Source organism: Papaver somniferum, chromosome 3 (assembly GCF_003573695.1).
Source record: "Papaver somniferum cultivar HN1 chromosome 3, ASM357369v1, whole genome shotgun sequence".
Lineage (NCBI taxonomy): Eukaryota > Viridiplantae > Streptophyta > Magnoliopsida > Ranunculales > Papaveraceae > Papaver > Papaver somniferum.
Window position 1 is genome coordinate 69180114 of NC_039360.1, and position 21084 is coordinate 69201197.

Below are 21084 nucleotides of genomic sequence, written 5' to 3' on the forward strand. Positions count from 1 at the left end.
ATCAACCATGCAATGAATTTTCTGGTAATGCTCACTTTATGTGAACTGTACTCTTTTTTCTTCGTATAAGTGAGTTTTTTTAGCAAGGTTTTGATGAGGTAGTACACAACGGATGCAACACTCTTCTATATGATTTGTACTCTTTCTTCCCCGTGTAGGTTTTGTCCCTTTGGGTTTTTCTAAAAAGGTTTTAACGAGGCAATGATAGTAGTGCGGTGTCATCCAAGGGGAAGTATTGTAAATAAAATGTATGCCATGGTGGATTTCCACCCCACTTAAACTCCACCACTTTTCCACTTCTTACGCATCTTGTAATCCACACTATTTGTATATGTTTAATGACTGTGGTTGCGTGTCGTTACTTATTTTATTTTATTTATAACAAACTTCAGAGGAAAATTTTCTTCATAAAAGACAAAAAGAAAACATAAATAGAGGGGACATAAGCATGAACAAGAGAAGCATAAAAATAAATCAAAAATAAAATATACATAAAAATGAGAAATTACAACAAGCAGCTCATGTAGAGTGTTTCATTCGGAAATTCTTTTCAGGAGCTTATAAATAATAATGGTTGAATGCCATTACTTACAGTCACTGCCATATGAATTTTCGCCTCTTATGTTTGCCTATAAATAGTGTGCTTTTCTCTTTTTGTCACATGCCAAAGCTAGTAATAAGAAATTTCTTCTTTTTTTATTATCTAATGTGTTATATTTTTGCAAAAATTCAAATACAAATTTGAAGTGACAGAGTGCATTTCAATTTTACAATCAAATAAGATCATGAATTTCTTTACACCCTTAGAGTAAGGGCTATGGAGTGAGAACACTCATTCAAACTGAAGGAGTTTAAACAAAAAAGACCAAATTAGGTGCTATTATGGAAGATTTTTATTAGAGGGAGTGCAAAAAGTGATTCGAGGAGCACATAAATCGTAATCGACTCATTGATTAGGACCTATTTGGTATAGTTTCTCAACTCGGACCAGACTTCCCTTATGAAATATACATAAACCATATCCGCTGCCAAATACACCGAATCAAATCCTACACAAAAAATGATACCCATCTGCACAAACATCTCCACCATCACCGCCGCCGACTCTTCCATCAATGACTACAGATAAAAAAGACAAGTTCTTCACCACCACCGTTACTTCTTTAACCATGACGATTCTCACTACCCACATAAGAGAAATCATAAGAGAAATAAAGAATTAAAAATAAAGGACAAGCAGTCACTTGCTAAGATCCATAATCCTAACATCAACTAGTCAAAAACCCAAATCTCAAAAATCCACAAGTACTAACAAATACTTCCAATTTAGTCCAAAAATCACAAAGTACAACCAGTATCGCATGGATGAAAGAAGGGCACGACTATTTGAGTACATGATTAAGATAATTTACAATGATTTGGGTTCAAAATCTTTGTTGGACTTATTTATGCAAGAATAAAACCCATGTTATGATGGTGTCCACAATGGAATTACTTGTGGTGTTGGTGATATCACTGATGGTGGTGGCGGCCGATGGGGTTGTTTTGGTTTTGGGAATGGGCAAAAGTTTTACGTGGTTAGTAGGTGTATGTAGTAGAGAAATTTAGTCTGAATAAGAAAAATATATTGACTAGGTACGAGTTGATGAGTCAACTACGGTTTTTTCTCTCCTCCGATCGCATTTTCTCTCTCCCTCTAACAAAAATCGTATGGAATGAGAATTCTCACTCATTCAACCAAAGTCTTTCTTACACTCCTTTATATGAAGGAGTGTCTCACAATAGACACTGAGAGGCACATGATCAGCCGTTTGGGAAAAAGCTTGTGCTGGACAACATATGATCAGTCTCCTGAAGATAAAGACAAAAAATGATATATTAAAACAATTAAAAATAGGTTGGGGAAACGCATGACCAACAACTTAAGTGATTTTTTCTCCCTCAAGCTGCTGATGATCATTCTCTTCAAGGGGTTTTCCCTTCTGCCTCTTAGTGTATAAAATAACCTCTCTCTTGACTGAAAACTCACTCCTTCACTCCAACTATGGCCTTATACTTCGTCATTAAAATGTTGCACCGTCCTCACGTCAATATTCATGCTCAAATTATACAACTTAATAATAGTGAAGGATGATCCATGTACAATTTTATTAGGACACTATCTTACTAGATCCACACTAATTTTTCTTTTAACTCCAAATAATAGTGAAATTGAAACCAATACTTTGATGATAGTTTATTTTTATGAAACTCGACGTATAACACCACCGTCTACCATTTTGAAAATCAATCGTTGAAAATTAACGGTCGAAATTAAAATTCGTAGATGGTGAAACTTAATATCACGAAATGTGCTCCTTTTTTATAGGATTGTCAACTGTCGTAAGATAAACTACGTATCACCAACCAAAATATTGACTTCAAATTTATTGATGTAAATCATGCAAGATGCAAGATAGTGTGCAAATAAGATTTTGTCCATAAATCCCCCGTCAAGAATAATAGGTCAAAGTCCAACAATAGGTCCAACAACTACTCCAAGTCTCAAGTTCCCGAATTGCAAGTTCGCAACACTACTGAACCCTGATTGAGTGCTTTCAACCAAGTTCAAGTATCAACCGTACTGATAAAATTTTAGTTTGGATTAGAAACCTGATACAAGGGAGAAATGGCTCTCTCTTACTCTGGACGTCCATGGCTTCTCTTTCCTCTTTCTTCTCCCTCTACGAACCCTAAAACCTCATCTCTCTTCATTTCATTTCAAAACCAAAAACTTCCCCAAATCCCACTACACAGCACTGACAGTTACAATCCCAGTAGACCTTCCCAAATTCCTAAAGCAAGTGCTAAGCAGCAAAACAGGAACAGTAGCAGCAACAACAGTTCTACAAGAAAACGACCACCACCCAGAAAAAAGAGTCCTCCTTCAAAGACTTTCAATGTGAATGATACAGACGATGATGACTACGAATCAGAGGATAAGATTTCTACAACACATTCTAAAGCTTATATTCCTTCTCCATTACCGAAACCACCTGCTGGGTTCGTACTCGATCCTCATGGAAACGTTCTTATGGCCTCTTCTAAGCGAATTGCAACCCTAGTAAGTATTCCCATGTTTGTCCATTTTGAGTAATTTTTTGAGTTTTGCTTAGGGTTATTAAGGATATAGATAGGAAAAAGTATTAAATGATAGGAATGGATAAGAAATTTGTTAAAACTAGGTTACATTTGTATTAGAATCTTCCAGTTTGTTTGAGATAAATATTTGTTCTGCATTTCTGGATAGGGAATAAGGTAGAGCTTATGTGTAGTGTGTTGAGGTTTCAAAGGAAGGATGAAATCTTCGGATGTGAAATGGGTACTTTTCTAATGAAATCATTGAGAGACAGTGAAATTATTGCTTTGTGAATATCTTGAGGTGGCGGTGTCATTATAAGGAGTAGATTACTAGGTCATATCAATAGATTAGATCCTAAGTAGTGAGATGGTATCAGAATTCAGAAGTACCTGTATAATGTAGTAGTTCTTGGAGGTTTTGTTTGGTTCACCTTCTCTTCTTCTTTTTCTTCTTAGTTTTTTTTTTTAAAAATTCAAACTATCACCTCATTTTGTAATTTACTTTTTCTATTCCATGCTACATAATAGGCTCAGCTATGTGATGCTTTATGATCTATAGGTACATTTATGAAGAGACACAGTTTTGTACCGAACTAATAGAGCTACTGATTGTGAACCATATAATTTACTGTATATCTCGAATAGATGATTCTCTTGGAGTAATGATTTTTGCTCTAACAAGCTATTGACAGGTTGACTCTTCAAATAACTTGCCATTAGAATGCGTAATAAGAAGAGTGTTCAGAAGTTCTCAAGAGGATGAGTGTATGCTGTTATGCCCTGTTGATACGTAAGTGATTTGCTACTCAACTGGCTATTTAACTTTCTAGAAGTTCCATTTTGACTGTTGTGCTTTCTCCTCCAGGCCGGTGCAGATTTTAAAGAGCACAAATATTGATGGCTGGTCAGCTGTATGTCTCTTACTTAACTAGAGCTTAATGTTTTTGTTTCTTCACTTATTTGTTTCAAGACACCACAGCCATTATCCCTAGGATGCTGCACACAGCAGCCCCATCATGGTGAACCTAAAACCATGCATGGTTCCTTTCAGCTAAACTCTTTCTGCCTTTGCACGAGTCTTTACTTTGCAGTCTTGAGTCCAGTGTCCTATTTCTTGAAGAGGGTATCACCACGTCACCAGCACTCTTCTTGCTTCTTACTGTGTGTCGCCAACCTTAAGATACATCTTAATGTCAATTACTCCACACTTGACACATAGCAGGTATTGACGCCAGTCAGTTCCGTGTAAAGCAGCTAAACTCCTATAACGAGTTAATTAAATAAAGTGTTCTTTTTTTATAGGAAGGACTATTTTTTCATTTTTATATTGTAATCGGTGGCCACTTTGTGTTACAAACTACGTATATTTGCAGGTCAGTGATGAGGAAGTTGAAAAGATTCTCCCTGCAGCCGCTTATGCACTCGCCAAGATACATATGCATCTTGTCATTAGTGGGTAAGGTTGACAAATAATTTGGGTCTTAGTCCCTTTCAGTAACTCCCATTCATTTATAATCTATATTATCCTCAAACAATTCAAGATTGTAGTTATTGATTGCTGGATGAGTTCTTTATATGATTTAGTTTTTTTTTTTTTTTTTTTTTTTTTTTTTTTTTTTATTTTATGCATCAGGTTTTGTTATACAGCACGTGGAGGGTTTTGCTATTCAGAGGAGGACATTATCGAATTTGGCACAGGCAATGAGCTTTCCTTTATTATTTTGGCTTGCAAACAAAAAGATTTGTTTTTCCTTCCAATAAAGACCTGATTAATGTGTTGTTCATCTTATGATAAACTTCCAGTTGAGCATGGTTGAACTTAATAACGTTGACTGATCAGAGAGGTGGTCCACACTTAAGGACCTTTTGCACGTTATTCTCTGGTCATATCAGATTACCTCACACCCCCCTATATACCAGACACGTGGTATATGGGTTGTCAGAAATTGAAGTGTTAGGAGGACTTGATCCGTGATTTCTAATTTTTCTGATTTTAGGCGTCCTAACTCCTAACCTTACTCTGGATTACAGAAGCGAAAAGAAGGGTGAACTGAGAGTTGTGATTGAAACCATGTAGAGATGTATAAGCTGTGGTTAGAATAAATCTAAGGCATATATGGAAAAGGTGGAAATCTTACAGATCCGATTCCCCTTTTGTCCAACATTTTATTCCCATGATTATTGACCAAAAACAGAGATGAAGCAACGTGAACTAAAAGAGGTTAGGTGTGAAGTGTAAGTGTACAGAGTGTTTTCGTAAATATGACTTGTGCTATACAGAATAATGTGTCTTAAGCTTTGACAGTCCTTGCCTTAGTTCATGAAATTGTAGTGGGTTGTGCCATATTCACACATTTATTGATGTATGTACAGATGTAGCCTCAGTTTAGCCAAAAACAGCACTATGGCATTTGGGAACTGGAACCCAATTTTAAAACTGCTTTATTTTGTTGGAGATCATCATTAAGCCTGTTGGTTATTATGCAGACTAATGTTTCATATTCAAGGTGCATCAGCATGATCATATGCTTCAGTTGCACTCTCATGTTGTCCACCCGCATCTTATCTGTGTCCCTCCCTGCATAAGCTGCACTTCATTATTTCACTTCGGTCCAACTTATTCACTGGGTTCTTATATTTCGTTGAAAATTTCTCCTTCTGAAATCTACTTCCTTATTGCCTTGTGATGTTGCATTAGAGCTGTATTTTTAGTTGTTATGCCTGAATTTTCTTTGAATTTTTGTCTTGGACTTTGATGCCGTGCATGACCCTCAAAATTGTTTGCGGACTTGTAGATAATGGTCAAGATATAGATGGCTTACCAACCGAAGGTGTTGAAATCACATGCTTCAATCAGGTGAGTTTAGTACTCATGATACGTTTTTGACTTTCTTTCTTTGTTGCTGTGAATCTGTGATCACATTGTCCCTGATAAATAAGATAAAAAGTGTGTTTCTATAGGTTGACGTCTTAAACATGTAATAAGTAGTACCTGAAGACTTAAGTTGAGATAGACTTTCAAGGTTAAGGCCACATGTAGGCAGAACAAATAAATGTAGAATCCTGGTTACATATAGTTGCCATTCACTTGAAATTTTCAAGCACCTAGAAAATAAGAATCTATGCAAGTAGCTGATCAGTTGTTAGACATACCTTGATCAATAGGGTAAAACAATGCACCCAGAGTTATTATTTCGCAACCCTTCATTGCTGCATTTGTTTCAGCTAAAATTACTTGTAATGGCAGTAAGAGAAATATGATGGTTAGCTCTGATCACAAATACATCCCCACCATTGCTACCTGAACAACACTTTTGTTCGTTAGTTGCAGCTTTTGATATTTGCATTTATTTGTTAGTTTTTCTTACTTCTGCCATTGTCCCTAGAAACTGTGTGAGTAACCGACTGACAGTGTATGTGTCTTTATGAAAAACAAACATTGGGAGGAATATTAAATAATCAGAAGACTATCATACTCGGCAAGAGGATTGCATCACTATCTTCTACCAAAATCGAAAATTTGGATTTATAGTTATTCCATATTAGAACCCACCAGACCAACGTTCCTTTACACCTGTTAGAGTAGAAGTTATAGATCTTGATGCTGATACATTATCGCGGAATTTGTTACTTTGTGGTACTCATTCCGCCAAAAAGACCAAGCTATACTAAATTAAAGAAAGAGAGATGGAAGAGAGGAATAAACGGGAGTCAAATGTATGGATTGTGGTGAAGCCTCTGATCTTAATGGCTTCTATTTTGCAGGATGGTGTACATTATATGATCTACACACCCTCTGATCCTCTTCTATTTGTTGCTGTGAAGGTAAATAACCGGCCTGACTTTTGTTTCATGATTTATATCTTGGAACTACTTGTGAGTCAAGTGGCATGACTCATGATAGTGTTTCAAGCCGTCACTTCTTTTTTGTCTCTTCCAACTTTATAGTAGTTGGTTACTACGCTGAGACCAGGTAAATAGGATATAAATAACCGACCTTTATTTGTTTATGCAGGGTAATAATGGCCAATTGCAAATTGCTGACGATGTAAGAACTTTTTATTTATTAAATCATATTCTTTTACACCTCCATACGATTTTCTTCAAAAAAAAAATTTGTTTTGATAACTGAGCTCCTTTATTGATGTTATTGATATGACCATATGAGAACGAATAACTACTTTGTAAATACTAAATAATTGTCGTTTAGATCATTTGAGAATAGAAAATAGCGGAACAATATTTAGATTTGAATACTTTCCACAAAGCAATAAGCTACAAATCCCTCTTTCTATTATCACTTCTTTGTTGCTTCTTAAAGCTTACTCGAGGACTCATTTAAACACAGTAAAGACCAGTTAGTGCTTTGTATCAGTTAAAAGCTTGCTTTCGGTGTAGTGTGTTTGACAATATATCCATGTCACACAACGATGTACATTTGGAACCTTAATATATCGGTCTCATTCTTGTACACTTGGGCAATTCTTCTTGTGGAGTTGGGTACTGTTATACTGTTAGCCATCACTACAAAAAGTGGAAGAATTTGCATATTATACATGGTCAACATCTCGATTGTCTAGAGGCACATCTGTGCAGACGCCCGAAAGATGTTTACTTGTTCAATAGTGTACACTGACTTGTTTTCTTATACAGCTAATTGTTTTGTGACATTGAACTAAACAGGATTTATTGGAGGACCTTGCAGTCGTAGATGCAATCGATGAAGAGACAGAATTTAATGCTTTGGTGGTAAGCTTTGCAATTTGCCCTCTGCACTTATAGATATCAGTTGCTGGATCTGTGGGGCTTCTTCTAATCATACTTTTTGATTTTTGCTGGAACTTTTATAGGAGGAAGAGGCTGCTCTTTTGGAATCGCTGTTAGGAGAAAGATGAGGTAAGAATGGGGGCTAGAGATGCTACAAGAGAGAGAGAGCAAATTAGATTTTCACGTATAAGTAGCTTTTTTGTGTTGTAGGTGACATGTCTAGTAAAATTTCTGTATATAAATGTGACTTTTGTTTGCTAGGATTTACCTCGTGTATAAATTAGCTATATATTTTTACGCAGAGAAGTCATTACCTATGTATTCATTTATAGACAATTTCAATGCATATGCACATTACCACAACTCAAATTCTCATTGCTCTCATTGATATCTGAAAACCTCTCTAACGTTGTAGTGCTCTAACCGTGTATGATTATAAATGATTCCTTGCTATGTTCCAAAGTTATCATAGTGGCATTACTTGGTTGTACTGTAAGTTGCAAGTGATACGATTCAGTGACATCTGTATGTAAATAACTTCTGTTCTAGGATTTTGTCTCGTGTATATTTAGCTATATATATCCTGGCGTTTTTAGGGGCCACTCAAAAGGATTTAGGGGCCAACAATAAAACAAAAAAGGTCACCCAAAGGGAAAATGTAGCCAGCCCTTATTTCGCGTAATTCGTAATGGCGAAATTACCCTTATATATTCGGAGGATATGATAACATTGTTACCCTCCGAATGCAATCGGAAGCCAAAATTGTTCCCATACTTCCGATTATACGAGGTGCAGTATTTCTTGGTTCGTGTTTTGGATTCAGCGTTAATCGGGAGTTAAATATATTACAAAACCTACCGATTATAAGTTGCCGCAAATTCAAATTTTGAAAGCTACCACAATCGGTAGATATGCTAAATCCAATACCTACCGATTATTGGTTTCTCCACATTCAACTTTCGTCAAATTAGCCGTTGGAGTTTTTGGGAAAAACAAAAAGAGCCGTTGGACCCTAAACCTATATAAAGAAACTCATATCTATCACCCCAATTGCACCAAACTCTTTCCTCTCTTCAGTTTTAATTTTCATAACAAAAAACATGGATATTGCTTTTGCCGAAGAAGAAGATTGTGCTATTTATAGAGCGTGGGTTGTGGTAACTACTCATGATCGTGTTCACAAGCTCCACAAATCGGAATCCGAAGAGCAGATATGGAACCGTATCTTAATGGTATTTGAGGCCTTAGATGGTAATCGAATTCGAAGATCATCCAATGACATTAAGATGAGAAAGAATGCGCTAGATAAGGAGATTGACAAACTTGAAGATGAGGAACGGTTTGTTAGGAACGCTTTTCCTTGGTGGACGTATGAAAAACGAGTAAGTATCTCTGTAACTCCAATTCACATTAACAAAAGTTAGTACTAACTTGTTACTCATTCGTAATTTCAGAGAAATCTTGCGGATCGCCGGTATGTGGACCTCTACGGGAAACGATTTGAACATGAAGGATGCTACAAAATCAAGAGGGACAATTTCTATGGTCACTGGAAGTTATGATCTGTTTTAATACTTTTATGGTCAATTAGGAGTATGGATTTAGGTGCTTTTGACGAAATTGTAAGGTTAAGGCCGTTTGAACTTTATGTAATGTATGTAATCGGAGTATTATTAATATAAAAACTAGCCGATTATACGAAATCGGTAGATTATTTTGTTAAACAACCTACCGATTGTAATATTCGGTTATTTTATGAGTCAACTTTCTTTCCGATTATGGTGTTGTTTGGTTCCAGGAAACAGTTTTTTTTGAACTTGTAATATTCGGAGGATAATGTTTTTGTAAAGTTCCGAATGTACGATGGCCCAAAAATCAGAATTTGGAAAAACTTATACTTTTCAAATTTTGTCTTTGAAAAATAATCGGACGTTAAATTAGTTACCAAAACTTCTGAATATGGGATGTCTAACCTTCAATATGGGCCCTTGGAACCACCTGGAGCCATGGCGTGGTTTGTTTTGAACTTGTGATATTCAGAGGATAGGTTTTTTATAAAGTTCCGAATGTACGATGGCCCAAAAATCAGAATTTGGAAAAACTTATACTTTTCAAATTTTTTCTTTGAAATAATCGGACGTTAAATTAGTTACCAAAACTTCCGAATATGGGATGTCTAACCTTCAATATTGGCCCTTGGAACCACCTGGATCCATGGCGTGGTTTGTTTTGAACTTGTGATATTCGGAGGATAGGTTTTTTATAAAGTTCCGAATGTACGATGGCCCAAAAATCAGAATTTGGAAAAACTTATACTTTTCAAATTTTGTCTTTGAAATAATCGGAAGTTAAATTAGTTACCAAAACTTCCGAATATGGGATGTCTAACCTTCAATATTGGCCCTTGGAACTACCTGGAGCCATGGCGTGGTTTGTTTTGAACTTGTGATATTTGGAGGATAGGTTTTTTATAAAGTTCCGAATGTACGATGGCCCAAAAATCAGAATTTGGAAAAACTTATACTTTTCAAATTTTGTCTTTGAAATAATCGGACGTTAAATTAGTTACCAAATAACAATGGATCAAAGCATACGTCCGAGGCCTTCAATTGGTCCAAAATCTCCCTCATGCGAATCAACTGCTGCTCTTTTGTCCTAGAACGGTTGTCTTCAAATATATACTTTGTTCCTCTAGGAGTACCTTTGCACCACCCCGGGTTCTCTCCGGCCAACTTCAGGATAGGGAAGTGGTCATAGATCCATGCCTATATACATAAGAAATCAAGTTTTAGTAAATAGATTGTGTATATTCGGTAGTAATTTCCAAACATAATTTCCGATTATATATAATCGGAAACAAAACTGAGTACCTATCTACCGAATACCCAACATTCGGAAATAGATATGGATCATTTCCTACCGAATATGCGTCATTTGGAGTTCAGTAACCTATAGTTTTTCTGGCCTGTATATTCGGTAGTAATATCAAAAAATATTTCCGATTATATATAATCGGAAATAAACTAAGTACCTAGCCACCGAATAACAAACATTCGGAAAATAAGATGGATCAATTCCTACCGAATATGCGTCTTTGGAGTTCAGTAACCTCTAGTTTTTCTGGCCTGTATATTCGGTGGTAATATCAAAAACATATTTCCGATTATATAATCGAAAAAACTAAGTACGCCACCGAATAACAACATTCGGAAAATAAGATGGATCAATTCCTACCGAATATGCGTCCTTTGGAGTTATGAATATGCATCATATGTATTGTCTACCGAATAACTATAGAGTGAGTTATAGAGTTAAAGAAAAAACCTGCAATAGAGCCACGTTCCCGGCAACTTGGCAGGTTCCTAGCCTCGACGCCTTTCTCAACTCTTCCATCAAGAATGCTAGGCATGCCGTGCCCCAAGAATAGTCACCGACTTCATGGAGAGGATCCAAAAGTTGTATAAGGTTGGCGTCGATCCGGTTGCCAGAAGTATTGGGGAATATGACACATCCCAATACACAAGGAGATATGCAGTGGCAGCGTGGTTCACTTGCTCATCAGTTAACGTTCCATTCTTTTCCTTCTCCAAGGTGCCTCGGAACATATTCATCAAAGCTGTAATGTTGATCTGTCTTGTTCTAACTGGCATGCCTCCTAAACTCTGTGTTGTTGTCTCTTCATCCCAACCTAAGCACTTGTTAGTTAGAGAATAAAGTTGTGCCCAACTTAACTGCTTTGTGTAGTTAAACTTCACAGCTGTGCCTTGGTCGGGAAGGTTAAGAATCTGCACAACATCATCCGGGGTGATCGTCATCTCCCCAAACGGCATATGGAAAGTATCGGTCTCAGGATACATTCTCTCCACGAACGCCGATATGGCCACACGATCATGTTCCAACAATGAATTCTCGGCGGCATTAGCTAACCCCGAGTTGGCAACAATTGTCTTGAACCTTTCACATTCACCGGATAAAGGCCACGCAAGCATTTTTGTTGGTGCGGCGGTAGGTTTGAGTAGACGGACCGCATCTTGATGATCCTATTAAAGTACATAAAAAAATCCTTAATACAAGTATTACGATATAACACATAGACAATACATTAATAAAAAATAGTAATTTTATTACCTCGGTTTCATATATTTCTCTGGCCCATGAGTCTTTGTATCCAAATAGCAATTTTCCTCCATCCGCTGGTAGTCCAAGGATTGTGCCTGCTGGAATACCCTTCTTCTTCAAGTGCTGAGGGACAAGATGTGATGCTTTCTTAGCAATATCCTTCCTTACAACATCTTTTCCTTTTTTGGCTTTTTGGGTACCACTTGGTTGTCCTTCTTCTTCTACTCTTGCCACTGGATCAACTGGTTCAACACTTGGTCCTGCACTTTGTTGAGCGGCTTGTTCAACACTTGGTCGCACCCCTTGTTCACTGCCTTGTTGTTCAACAGTTGGTTGCACTCCTTGTTGACTGCTTTGTTCTTGTTCGCTTTGTTGAGCACCTGAATTATTTGGCACTCCTTTCCCTCCTAGCACTAGCTGTCACTTTCTTCCTCCCTTCTCGACTTTGTCTAAACAACAAAGAAAGGAACAATATTTACAAACTATACAATCGGAAGACAAAGTATGGAAATATAACCCGAATGTACACATTCGGACGTAAGAAGACACATATTGTTCCCGAATACAAAACAATCGGAAGCTAACTAAACATATTTGCAACCGAATATACATCAATTGGAGTTCAGAAGCTGTAAATTTTTCATCCTACACAATCGAAGAAAAAGTGCACCTCTATAACCCGAATGTACAAATTCGGAAGTAAGAAGAGACATATTTTTTCCGAATGAAAAACAATCGGAATATAACTAAACACGTTTACAACCGAATATTCATCAACTGGAGTTCAGAAACTCTAAAATTTTATCCTACACAATCGGAGGTATAAAACATTATATTGTCTTCCGAATAAATACTGGCCCCAAAATGGGATTTTTCCTATCATAAATTTTGAGATTTTTTCAATATATACATTCGGTAGTGAGTGTTCTTCCGAATACTTTGTGTCTACTTAAATATATTCGGTAGCCAAAAAATTCATTAAACTACCGATTATTAGCAGTTTGTATCCAGGAAGATATGGCCACCAATATTCGGCAGATAATCATCAAATCTTTCTCCCGAATACTGTCGATGTTCTTGAAAAATGAAGAACACGACACATTCGGAGTAAATGAGCATGCATATCGTCCGAATCTGGATAAATAACCGAAAAGCCTAGAAATTTTTTTCTCGATTCGACGAATTAATTAGCGAAATAAACCCCAAAAATGATAGATTCTTACCTAATTGGGGCCATTTGAAGTTGACGAAGTGTTTGAGTCTCGGAATCGCCACCACCGACTACATTGCCGGGTACTTGTTCTTCGCGTTCTTCTTCATTTGCAGCAAGAATTTCTTTATTTCTTGCTAAAATTCCAATGTTTGGATCGATACCCCGAACAACATTTTTGGTTCTAGGTCTGTGGGTTTCATTTCTCTTATCCACTGTTTTATAATCGAATCGACGATGTTTTGATTTTACGATTCGCGGCGATGTTTCGGTTGAACGAGGAAATTTTTTTTTTCTTCCACAATCGGAAGATAATATGAAACTGGAAGAAGAAGAGTTGAAATGAGTAGAATTGTTTTTGATTTGGTTTTTATACGGTTTTACCATAAGGGCATTTATGTAACTTCAATATCATATATGGTACCCCTTAACTAGAGTATTTGGCTGGGTATAAACTGATGGCCCCTAAATCCTTTGGGATGGCCCCTAAAAACGCCAGGATATATATGTGATTATACAGAGAATTCATTACCTTTTTAGTCATACATGGACAGTTTCAATATATAGGCACATGTAACATACCCCGGCATCTTATTTTTCTCATTGATATCTGAAAACTGCTATACACTGTACAGAAGATGTTTGTAAGATTGTAAAAGATGCCCTGCTACATTTGAAAAAGTTATCATAACTGCATCACTAGTATATAGAATGATTCAAAATGTTATTCAAGCCAGAGTGGTCTGCAAGTATCCTGTTTAGTAGATAATGCTGCTATAACAGTGAAATTCTGGTAAGTTGGCCGACTAATGTTTATTTGTTCAGTGAGCCCCCTATTCAAATTTAGATTCACAAACTCACCTGATATGCATATGTAGTATGTAAAATTGCAGATGATTAGAACTAAGAAAGTTGTAATAATTATCAAGTACTACAAACCACATAGGTATCATTAAGACTCAATCTTCCACTTCTTATGTACATAGTGAAAATATTGAAGTTCTTATCCATTATAGCAAACATCCTAGACACATAGTTAAGCTGTAGCCTGTAGACATGGCTCTGCATAGTACATACATAAGTATACGGCCAACTCAAAGACTTCCTAGCAACTAACAACTCTGTTGGGATCTAACGTTAACTGCAACCTTAGGAGCATATTTTCCTAGCCAATGACAATCATCGAACGAGCAATGAGATCCACTGGAAGGCCGCTCTACAACATCTACTAGCTTCATGAAAGTTGGACCCCAAGCAGGTGTGCCATCCTCGTAAGAATTGTGTGTCATCCTCTGTATCTCAGAACCATCCGATCTAGCTATGAAGATATCACCATAAGGCTGAAAATGATGAGGGTTTGAAATGGGTTCAGCAGACACAGCAGCATAATCTGTAGTGAATACGAAATGGTCGGAACCTGGACTGAACCATGGGTGATTAGTTTTTCCACCTATGCCACTATGAACTACTTTCTTCAATCCAGTCCCATCTGGATGTATAAAGAAAATTTCATAACTCCCACTTCCTGGATTCTCTCTATCAGAAGCAAAAGCAATCCATCCACCATCTGGAGACCAATTACACATTGTATCTGTCCATGGCCCCTTTGTAAGTCTGTAAATTCCACCCTTTTCGCCTTCAAAAGCATCCATTATATACAGATTCTTATGACCAGACCTTCCTGATCTGAATACAACCCATTTTCCATCTGGAGAAGCTGACGGAAATGCGTTGTTTTGGCCTCCTGTTGTGAGCTTTTTCACCTTTGATTGATTAGCAATACCTCCCTTTTCACCGCTGCTATCGCCTTTGGCTTTGTCATCATCACCAATGGTCACAGAGATAATATCAACTTGGGTCCTTTCTGAAGCAAAAGTGGACCAGTACTTGTATATACAACTTTTCGTTTCCAATCCCAAGCAGTAGAGAAAGCAGCACCAGAGAAAATTTCTCTTTTGCCAGAACCATCTCTATTCACAACAAACAAACCAGGGAATCCAACATAAGCTATTCGATCACCATTAGGAGAGAAAGAAGGGAAAGACCCATCTATTCTGAACAGAGAGATCTTCTCAGATGGACTCTTAACGTTCTCAAGCAGTAGCTTCTTGTTTTCTTCTCCTTCTCCATTACCATTTCCTCTACACTTATGATACCCAATTTCATTTCCACCTAGTGAGAAAAATGGATTATAGTGATGCATGTTCGGCGAAACATTCTTCGTCAGCTCCACGAATTTGTTTGTCTTGATATCGAACAATTCTATGTGGCGAAACCTTGAAGTGGGTCTTCTTGTGGCAACAGCTACAACATTTTTGTTCTTTGCAGAAGCAGCAGGAGTGAAAGCATGAAGACCAGGTGGAGTAACTCTTTCTATTCTTACAGAATCGATATGAATTGCGTCTCCCACGGAAGCAGGAAGTGTTGCTCTATAAACACTCCACCAACCATCATCACTATTTCTATGAAAATAAAATGTGAAATCATCTACCCAACAAGGCCAACCACCATGATCGACAACTTTAATTCTATGTGAGCCACCATGATCATTTGTTTTAAAGATATAGATATGGGTATTAAGATCTTCTATCTCTCCATCCCAACCTTTCTCACCAGATGAAGCAACAGCAATCCAAGTCCCAGAAGGTGAAACAGAAGGACTAAAATCAGCAACACCGTGAGGTGTTAGTCTATGAGTTTGTCCTGTTTTGATATGTGTTGCATAAACAGCTGCCCAGCTCTTTCTAGGTTGCAACGGATTTTCATGAGTTGAAACCTATATTAAGTACTCACCTGAAATTGACGGCCTGTCTTTCATAGAGATTGTATTGTTTTGTTGTTGTAATAGTGGAATTTGAACTCTTTGAATTATAAAATCTACTTGTTCAACCACCATGATCGACAACTTTAATTCTATGTGAGCCACCATGATCATTTGTTTTAAAGATATAGATATGGGTATTAAGATCTTCTATCTCTCCATCCCAACCTTTCTCACCAGATGAAGCAACAGCAATCCAAGTCCCAGAAGGTGAAACAGAAGGACTAAAATCAGCAACACCGTGAGGTGTTAGTCTATGAGTTTGTCCTGTTTTGATATGTGTTGCATAAACAGCTGCCCAGCTCTTTCTAGGTTGCAACGGATTTTCATGAGTTGAAACCTATATTAAGTACTCACCTGAAATTGACGGCCTGTCTTTCATAGAGATTGTATTGTTTTGTTGTTGTAATAGTGGAATTTGAACTCTTTGAATTATAAAATCTACTTGTTCAAGAACTGATCTTGATTTTCTTGTGTTACTACTACTAGTACTTGGGTTGAAGCATCAAGATATATATTGGAATATCCATCTCTCTCCGTAACATAGACTAGACACTGGAGAGTTGAGGGAGAATTTGTTCCCTGAGATAACATAGGGTGGTTTGAGAGGAGATTCAGTAGTGGAGGTGAAGTTGGAGATGCAAAGAAACCATTGTAGTTGACTGATTTAGCATCAGTGATTTGAAGCTCTTTTGGACTACTAAAATTATCATTAGAATTTGAGGCGGAGATTGGGATTGTGAAGATGTCGAAAGCATAATTTGATCTTCCAAGAGTAGCAAAGACAATACTACTGCTTCGAGCTTCGTCCCCGTCTTCGGCAATCGAGCAATTCAAGATTAAAAAGAGATGAAGAAGAATGATGAACAAGTAGGATAATGATCGATTTGCCATATTTTTGATTTTTGAGAGTTTTGGATGAGAACTGTTAAGGCTTCTAATACAAAGTCTTCTTCTGATAAATGATGCAGATAATGCAAAGACATCTTCTAGTCCTTTCTCTTCATATCCCGATTGGGTAGTGTCAAATCGATATTCGTATGCTGTAGGAAGTGGACAGGCGAATACATGTATTGGGGCTAAATATAAACGATGCACATGTCCTACACTAGCAACACGGAACCTATTTTGAGGCATACGTTCGGCTGAAGTTATCAGCTGAAGACAAAATACACAAGATTCGGCTGAGATTGAGTATGCCTCAAAAATTTATGCTATGCCTCAAAACAGGTTACAGTAACACTACATCATACATGTTCAAAATTTCAAATACGTAAATATGTGTCGTGTTTTCTCTATTGGGTTTGAGCAACAGTCGCAGTCGGATGTGTATACCGGTGTACTTTCTTGCCAAACTTTTATGGGAAATTTCTTATTTAGTCCAGTAATTCCGATCCGTGTTACTGGCTAGTCCAGAGGGATAACACAGTTATTGGTTGGTCCAATAAAGTTTAAACCTGCCTAAAATTACCTATCTACCCATAGACACGTTAAAAGTAATTTTCAGTTTCATTTTCGATTCTCTCTCTCTTGTTTCTTCAGTTACAGAACCGCTCCTTCAATTTCTTCTTTACCAATCGCTTCTATCTCTTCTTTCTTCTCAATCAAACTCATCTGAAAAACGATTTCGGAAATCATTAATTACAGAAAAATCATCAGTTCTTGACCTAATCAATTACATAAATCATCAGTTCCTAACCTAATTTTTATTCATTCAATTGAAGAGAAAAAATGGTTAGAACTATCAAGCGGACAATTACAGAAGAAATTGTAGAAGAAACCCAGGTAAAAAGAAGAAGAAAAAATGTTGATGATTCACCAACACAATCCTCCCCTGCTGCTAAATCTCCGACAACAAGGAGTATGAGTAAAGTTGGTACTCCGTCACGAACAAATGTTCCTCAGGTAGAAGGTAAGCAAAAATCAGAAGAAAGTAAATCCTAATTTTGTACTTCATATTGACATGCAATACTTAGAAAACTGTTGTTGAATTTCATATTGACATGCAATACATATCAATATGCAGTGCTGATGAAAAACTGTTGATATGTAGTGATGTTCAACTAATATCCTACATATGCTCAATAGAATCACTACATCTCTGTATGTAGTGTTTGTTTTACATGTTTTCAACTGTTGTATATGCAATTTACTCTTACATATTGACATGCAGTGTGTGTTTCTATGCTCAATGGAATCACTAGATATTTGTATGTAGTGTCTGGTATACATGTTTTCATATGTTGTATATGTAATTTGAGACAACATATTGACATGCAATGTGTGATTCATATGTTTTTTGTTCAATAGAAACACAACATCTCTGTGAGTCATATGTTTTACATGTTTTTCATTTGTTGTGTATGTAATTTGACACAACATATTGACATGCAGTGTGTGATTCATATGTTTTATATATGTACTACATATCAATATGTTGTCTGCAATTTGTAGTTATTGATATGTAATGATAGTATCTCAAATTGATATGTGTGCTACATATTATTATCTGCTTGTAATATGTAATGTGTACAAAACTTTTGGTTTACAAAAACAGCAAAAACCAAAGGAAAGAAAGCAGCTGCTGCTCCTGAAGCAAAAAGCAAAAGAAAAACAGCAGCGGCAACTACTAAAGCAAAAGGAAAAACAGCGACAACGGCTGCTACTCCTTCACCACCAGCAAAGGGGGACAAAGCACTTGTCCTGAGAGCTGCTACTCCTTCTCCAAAAGGAAAGGGAAAAGCAAAAAGGGGGAAAGCAAAAGCGCTCCTGAAAGAAGGTTTGTAATGTTAAAACTGAAGATAATTCTTAATAACGAGGGGGCGCTGCCCCCTCGACCCCCGTAAATTGTGGTTCATATGTAGTTATCAGTATGTAGTTATAAAATTACCAGTATGTTGTGGTATTTGATATGTAGTTGTTTCATGTTCATGGTAGATATATTAACTACATATTTGATATGGTGTAGGGGAAGAGAAGGGGAAAAAAGCAGTTGCCTTGAGAGCTGTTACTCCTTCACCAAAAACAAAAGGGGGGAAAGCAAATGTAGAAGGTATGTAGTACAACTACATATAAGAACAAAGCGTATGAATAATATGTATCCTTAATAACATATGTTTATGAGTATGTAATGATGCATTGTGGTGCTTGTTTTTGGTATTAAGTGTTTTTACATTTTTAGTGTATCAAAGCAGATACATATGCCATACGTACTATTACAAATCGATATGTAGTTAAAATAATACGTAGTGGTATCTACTATTATATATCAATATGTAGAGGTAAATACTTATATTCTCATAACATATTACATTTCAATATGTAGAGGTAGATACTTATATTCCCGTATGTACTGTTAATAATATGTAGTTTCAAGACTTGGTAGATGTTACAACTACATATTGATGATGTAACTACATATTTGATATACCATATTGATATGTACTGTATTAGTTTTTGGTTCTTGTTATTGTGTAGGTGCTAATAAGCGTAAGAAAGGAGCTGGAAAACCACGAAGTTTATACCGTGGCGGTTTCAGGGGCTTGTGGGGGCTTGCGAAGACTATTAGGACCACTAAGAAGGCTATTGCGAAGTCCACTGAAAACCTTGAGTTGAGTGAGTTGCAGCTGAAGATGATTTATGAAGCATCATTCGGTAACCTGTTCCTAATGTTCTGGTACACAAAATTTGAGTTGGAACATTGGTTGAAGATTGAAGATGCAATGACGAAAATGTTACGCTGTTACGTTAGGGGTCAAGATCCAAACAAGCTTAGATTTGTCTTTAAAAGGCATGGCCAACCGAATGAGCTAGTATCCACACCAGAAGAAATGGCACTTATTTATGGGATGCCGAGAATTCCAAATAGGGAATATCTTAGTTATAGGCTTACACAAGTCAATAAAAAAAGTGGATGGCGTAAAACAGAATTTTTCAAAAGGACTTTTCCTACTGATATGAAAGCTGGTGATAAAGTGACTATGCCAATGATTGTGAAGGCAATCTTGAATATCCTTAAACGAACACCAATTAATCTGAAAAAGAAGAAGTCTGATGAAGAGTCTCTGCAAAGCGTGGGTGATCAATCAAATGAAGATTCTGAAGAAGACGAGGAAGACGAGGAAGATGCCGAAGATCTTGTTAGGCTTATCTGCTTGTATATGTGCACTTCATTATTTTTCGCTACAAGTGATGCAAACGCTTTGACTGAAAAATATATTGGTTTCGTTCTTGATCTTGAGAAGGCTAAGAATATTTCATGGCCTGACCTCATCCATTCTCATTTAGAGAAAGAGCTGAATGAAAACGTGGAATCCGTAGAACGCACAAATGGTTGTGCTATTTATTTGTTCGTAAGAATCTATTTATTTGTTTATTCTACTTCAAAATGTTTTTGTTTTATGTGTTTTCTACATTTTGATAGTATATCTAATACTGCATATCAATATTTTGCAGCCACGGTTTGCGGAGCATACCCATTTGGTGGCGCCCGAGGATATAGTGACAGAACCTGCAGGAATGTATGTGCCAAGAGTGGCTAGGTGGAATCATACAAAGATATGTGCTGAGTTCCTAAAGGATATTGATCTTTCTGAGTATCAGGTAAACTTGCCGTACATATTTTGTCATAATAAAAATATATATTGATAAGTACACGTAGTTCGACATATTGATATGTAATTATTAGCATATCAATATGTAGTAGTTATTAGCATATCAATATGCTACTACATATTAGCATATCAATATGTATTAGTTATTAGCATATCAATTTGTGGTGATACATATTAATATGTAGTTATTAGCATATCAATATGTAGTTCTCCCTGTGTATCTAATAGAGAAAGAACTACGACATGTTTTTTTTTTTTTGGTAATATCTAATATGTAGTTTCTTTTTTACATTTATTTGATTTGTACCAGTTCCATGTTAATTTCAAAGATGAGATAACACACGAAGAAAGACAAATCCTTAATCGTATTTCAAGAAGGATTCAACAGGAAGCAAATGATGATGCTTTTTGTTTAGATGAGAATTCCGAATCGG

At 36.6% G+C, this 21084-nt stretch overlaps 1 protein-coding gene and 1 pseudogene across 1 annotated transcript; one reads left to right on the plus strand and one right to left on the minus strand.

Annotated features, from left to right (window-relative positions):
- Positions 1-2541: 2541 nt before the first annotated feature.
- Positions 2542-8250, plus strand: LOC113356423. Its single transcript, XM_026599547.1, has 10 exons — positions 2542-3103; positions 3813-3910; positions 3986-4031; positions 4494-4576; positions 4754-4818; positions 5916-5977; positions 6886-6945; positions 7136-7168; positions 7804-7869; positions 7971-8250. The coding sequence occupies exons 1-10, from the start codon at positions 2669-2671 to the stop codon at positions 8013-8015; spliced, it is 993 nt and encodes a 330-aa protein (XP_026455332.1). The 5' UTR covers positions 2542-2668; the 3' UTR covers positions 8016-8250.
- Positions 8251-14098: 5848 nt separating this feature from the next.
- Positions 14099-16931, minus strand: LOC113359555 (annotated as a pseudogene).
- Between the last annotated feature and the right edge of the window lie 4153 nt (positions 16932-21084).

Bases quoted from the DNA above. Each gene is read 5' to 3' on its own strand.
- LOC113356423 (XM_026599547.1), top strand. From the start codon at position 2,669: ATGGCTCTCTCTTACTCTGGACGTCCATGGCTTCTCTTTCCTCTTTCT. The intron at 3,911-3,985 runs GTAAGTGATTTG...TTTCTCCTCCAG, and splicing joins CTGTTATGCCCTGTTGATAC to GCCGGTGCAGATTTTAAAGA. The intron at 4,577-4,753 runs GTAAGGTTGACA...TTTATGCATCAG, and splicing joins ATGCATCTTGTCATTAGTGG to GTTTTGTTATACAGCACGTG.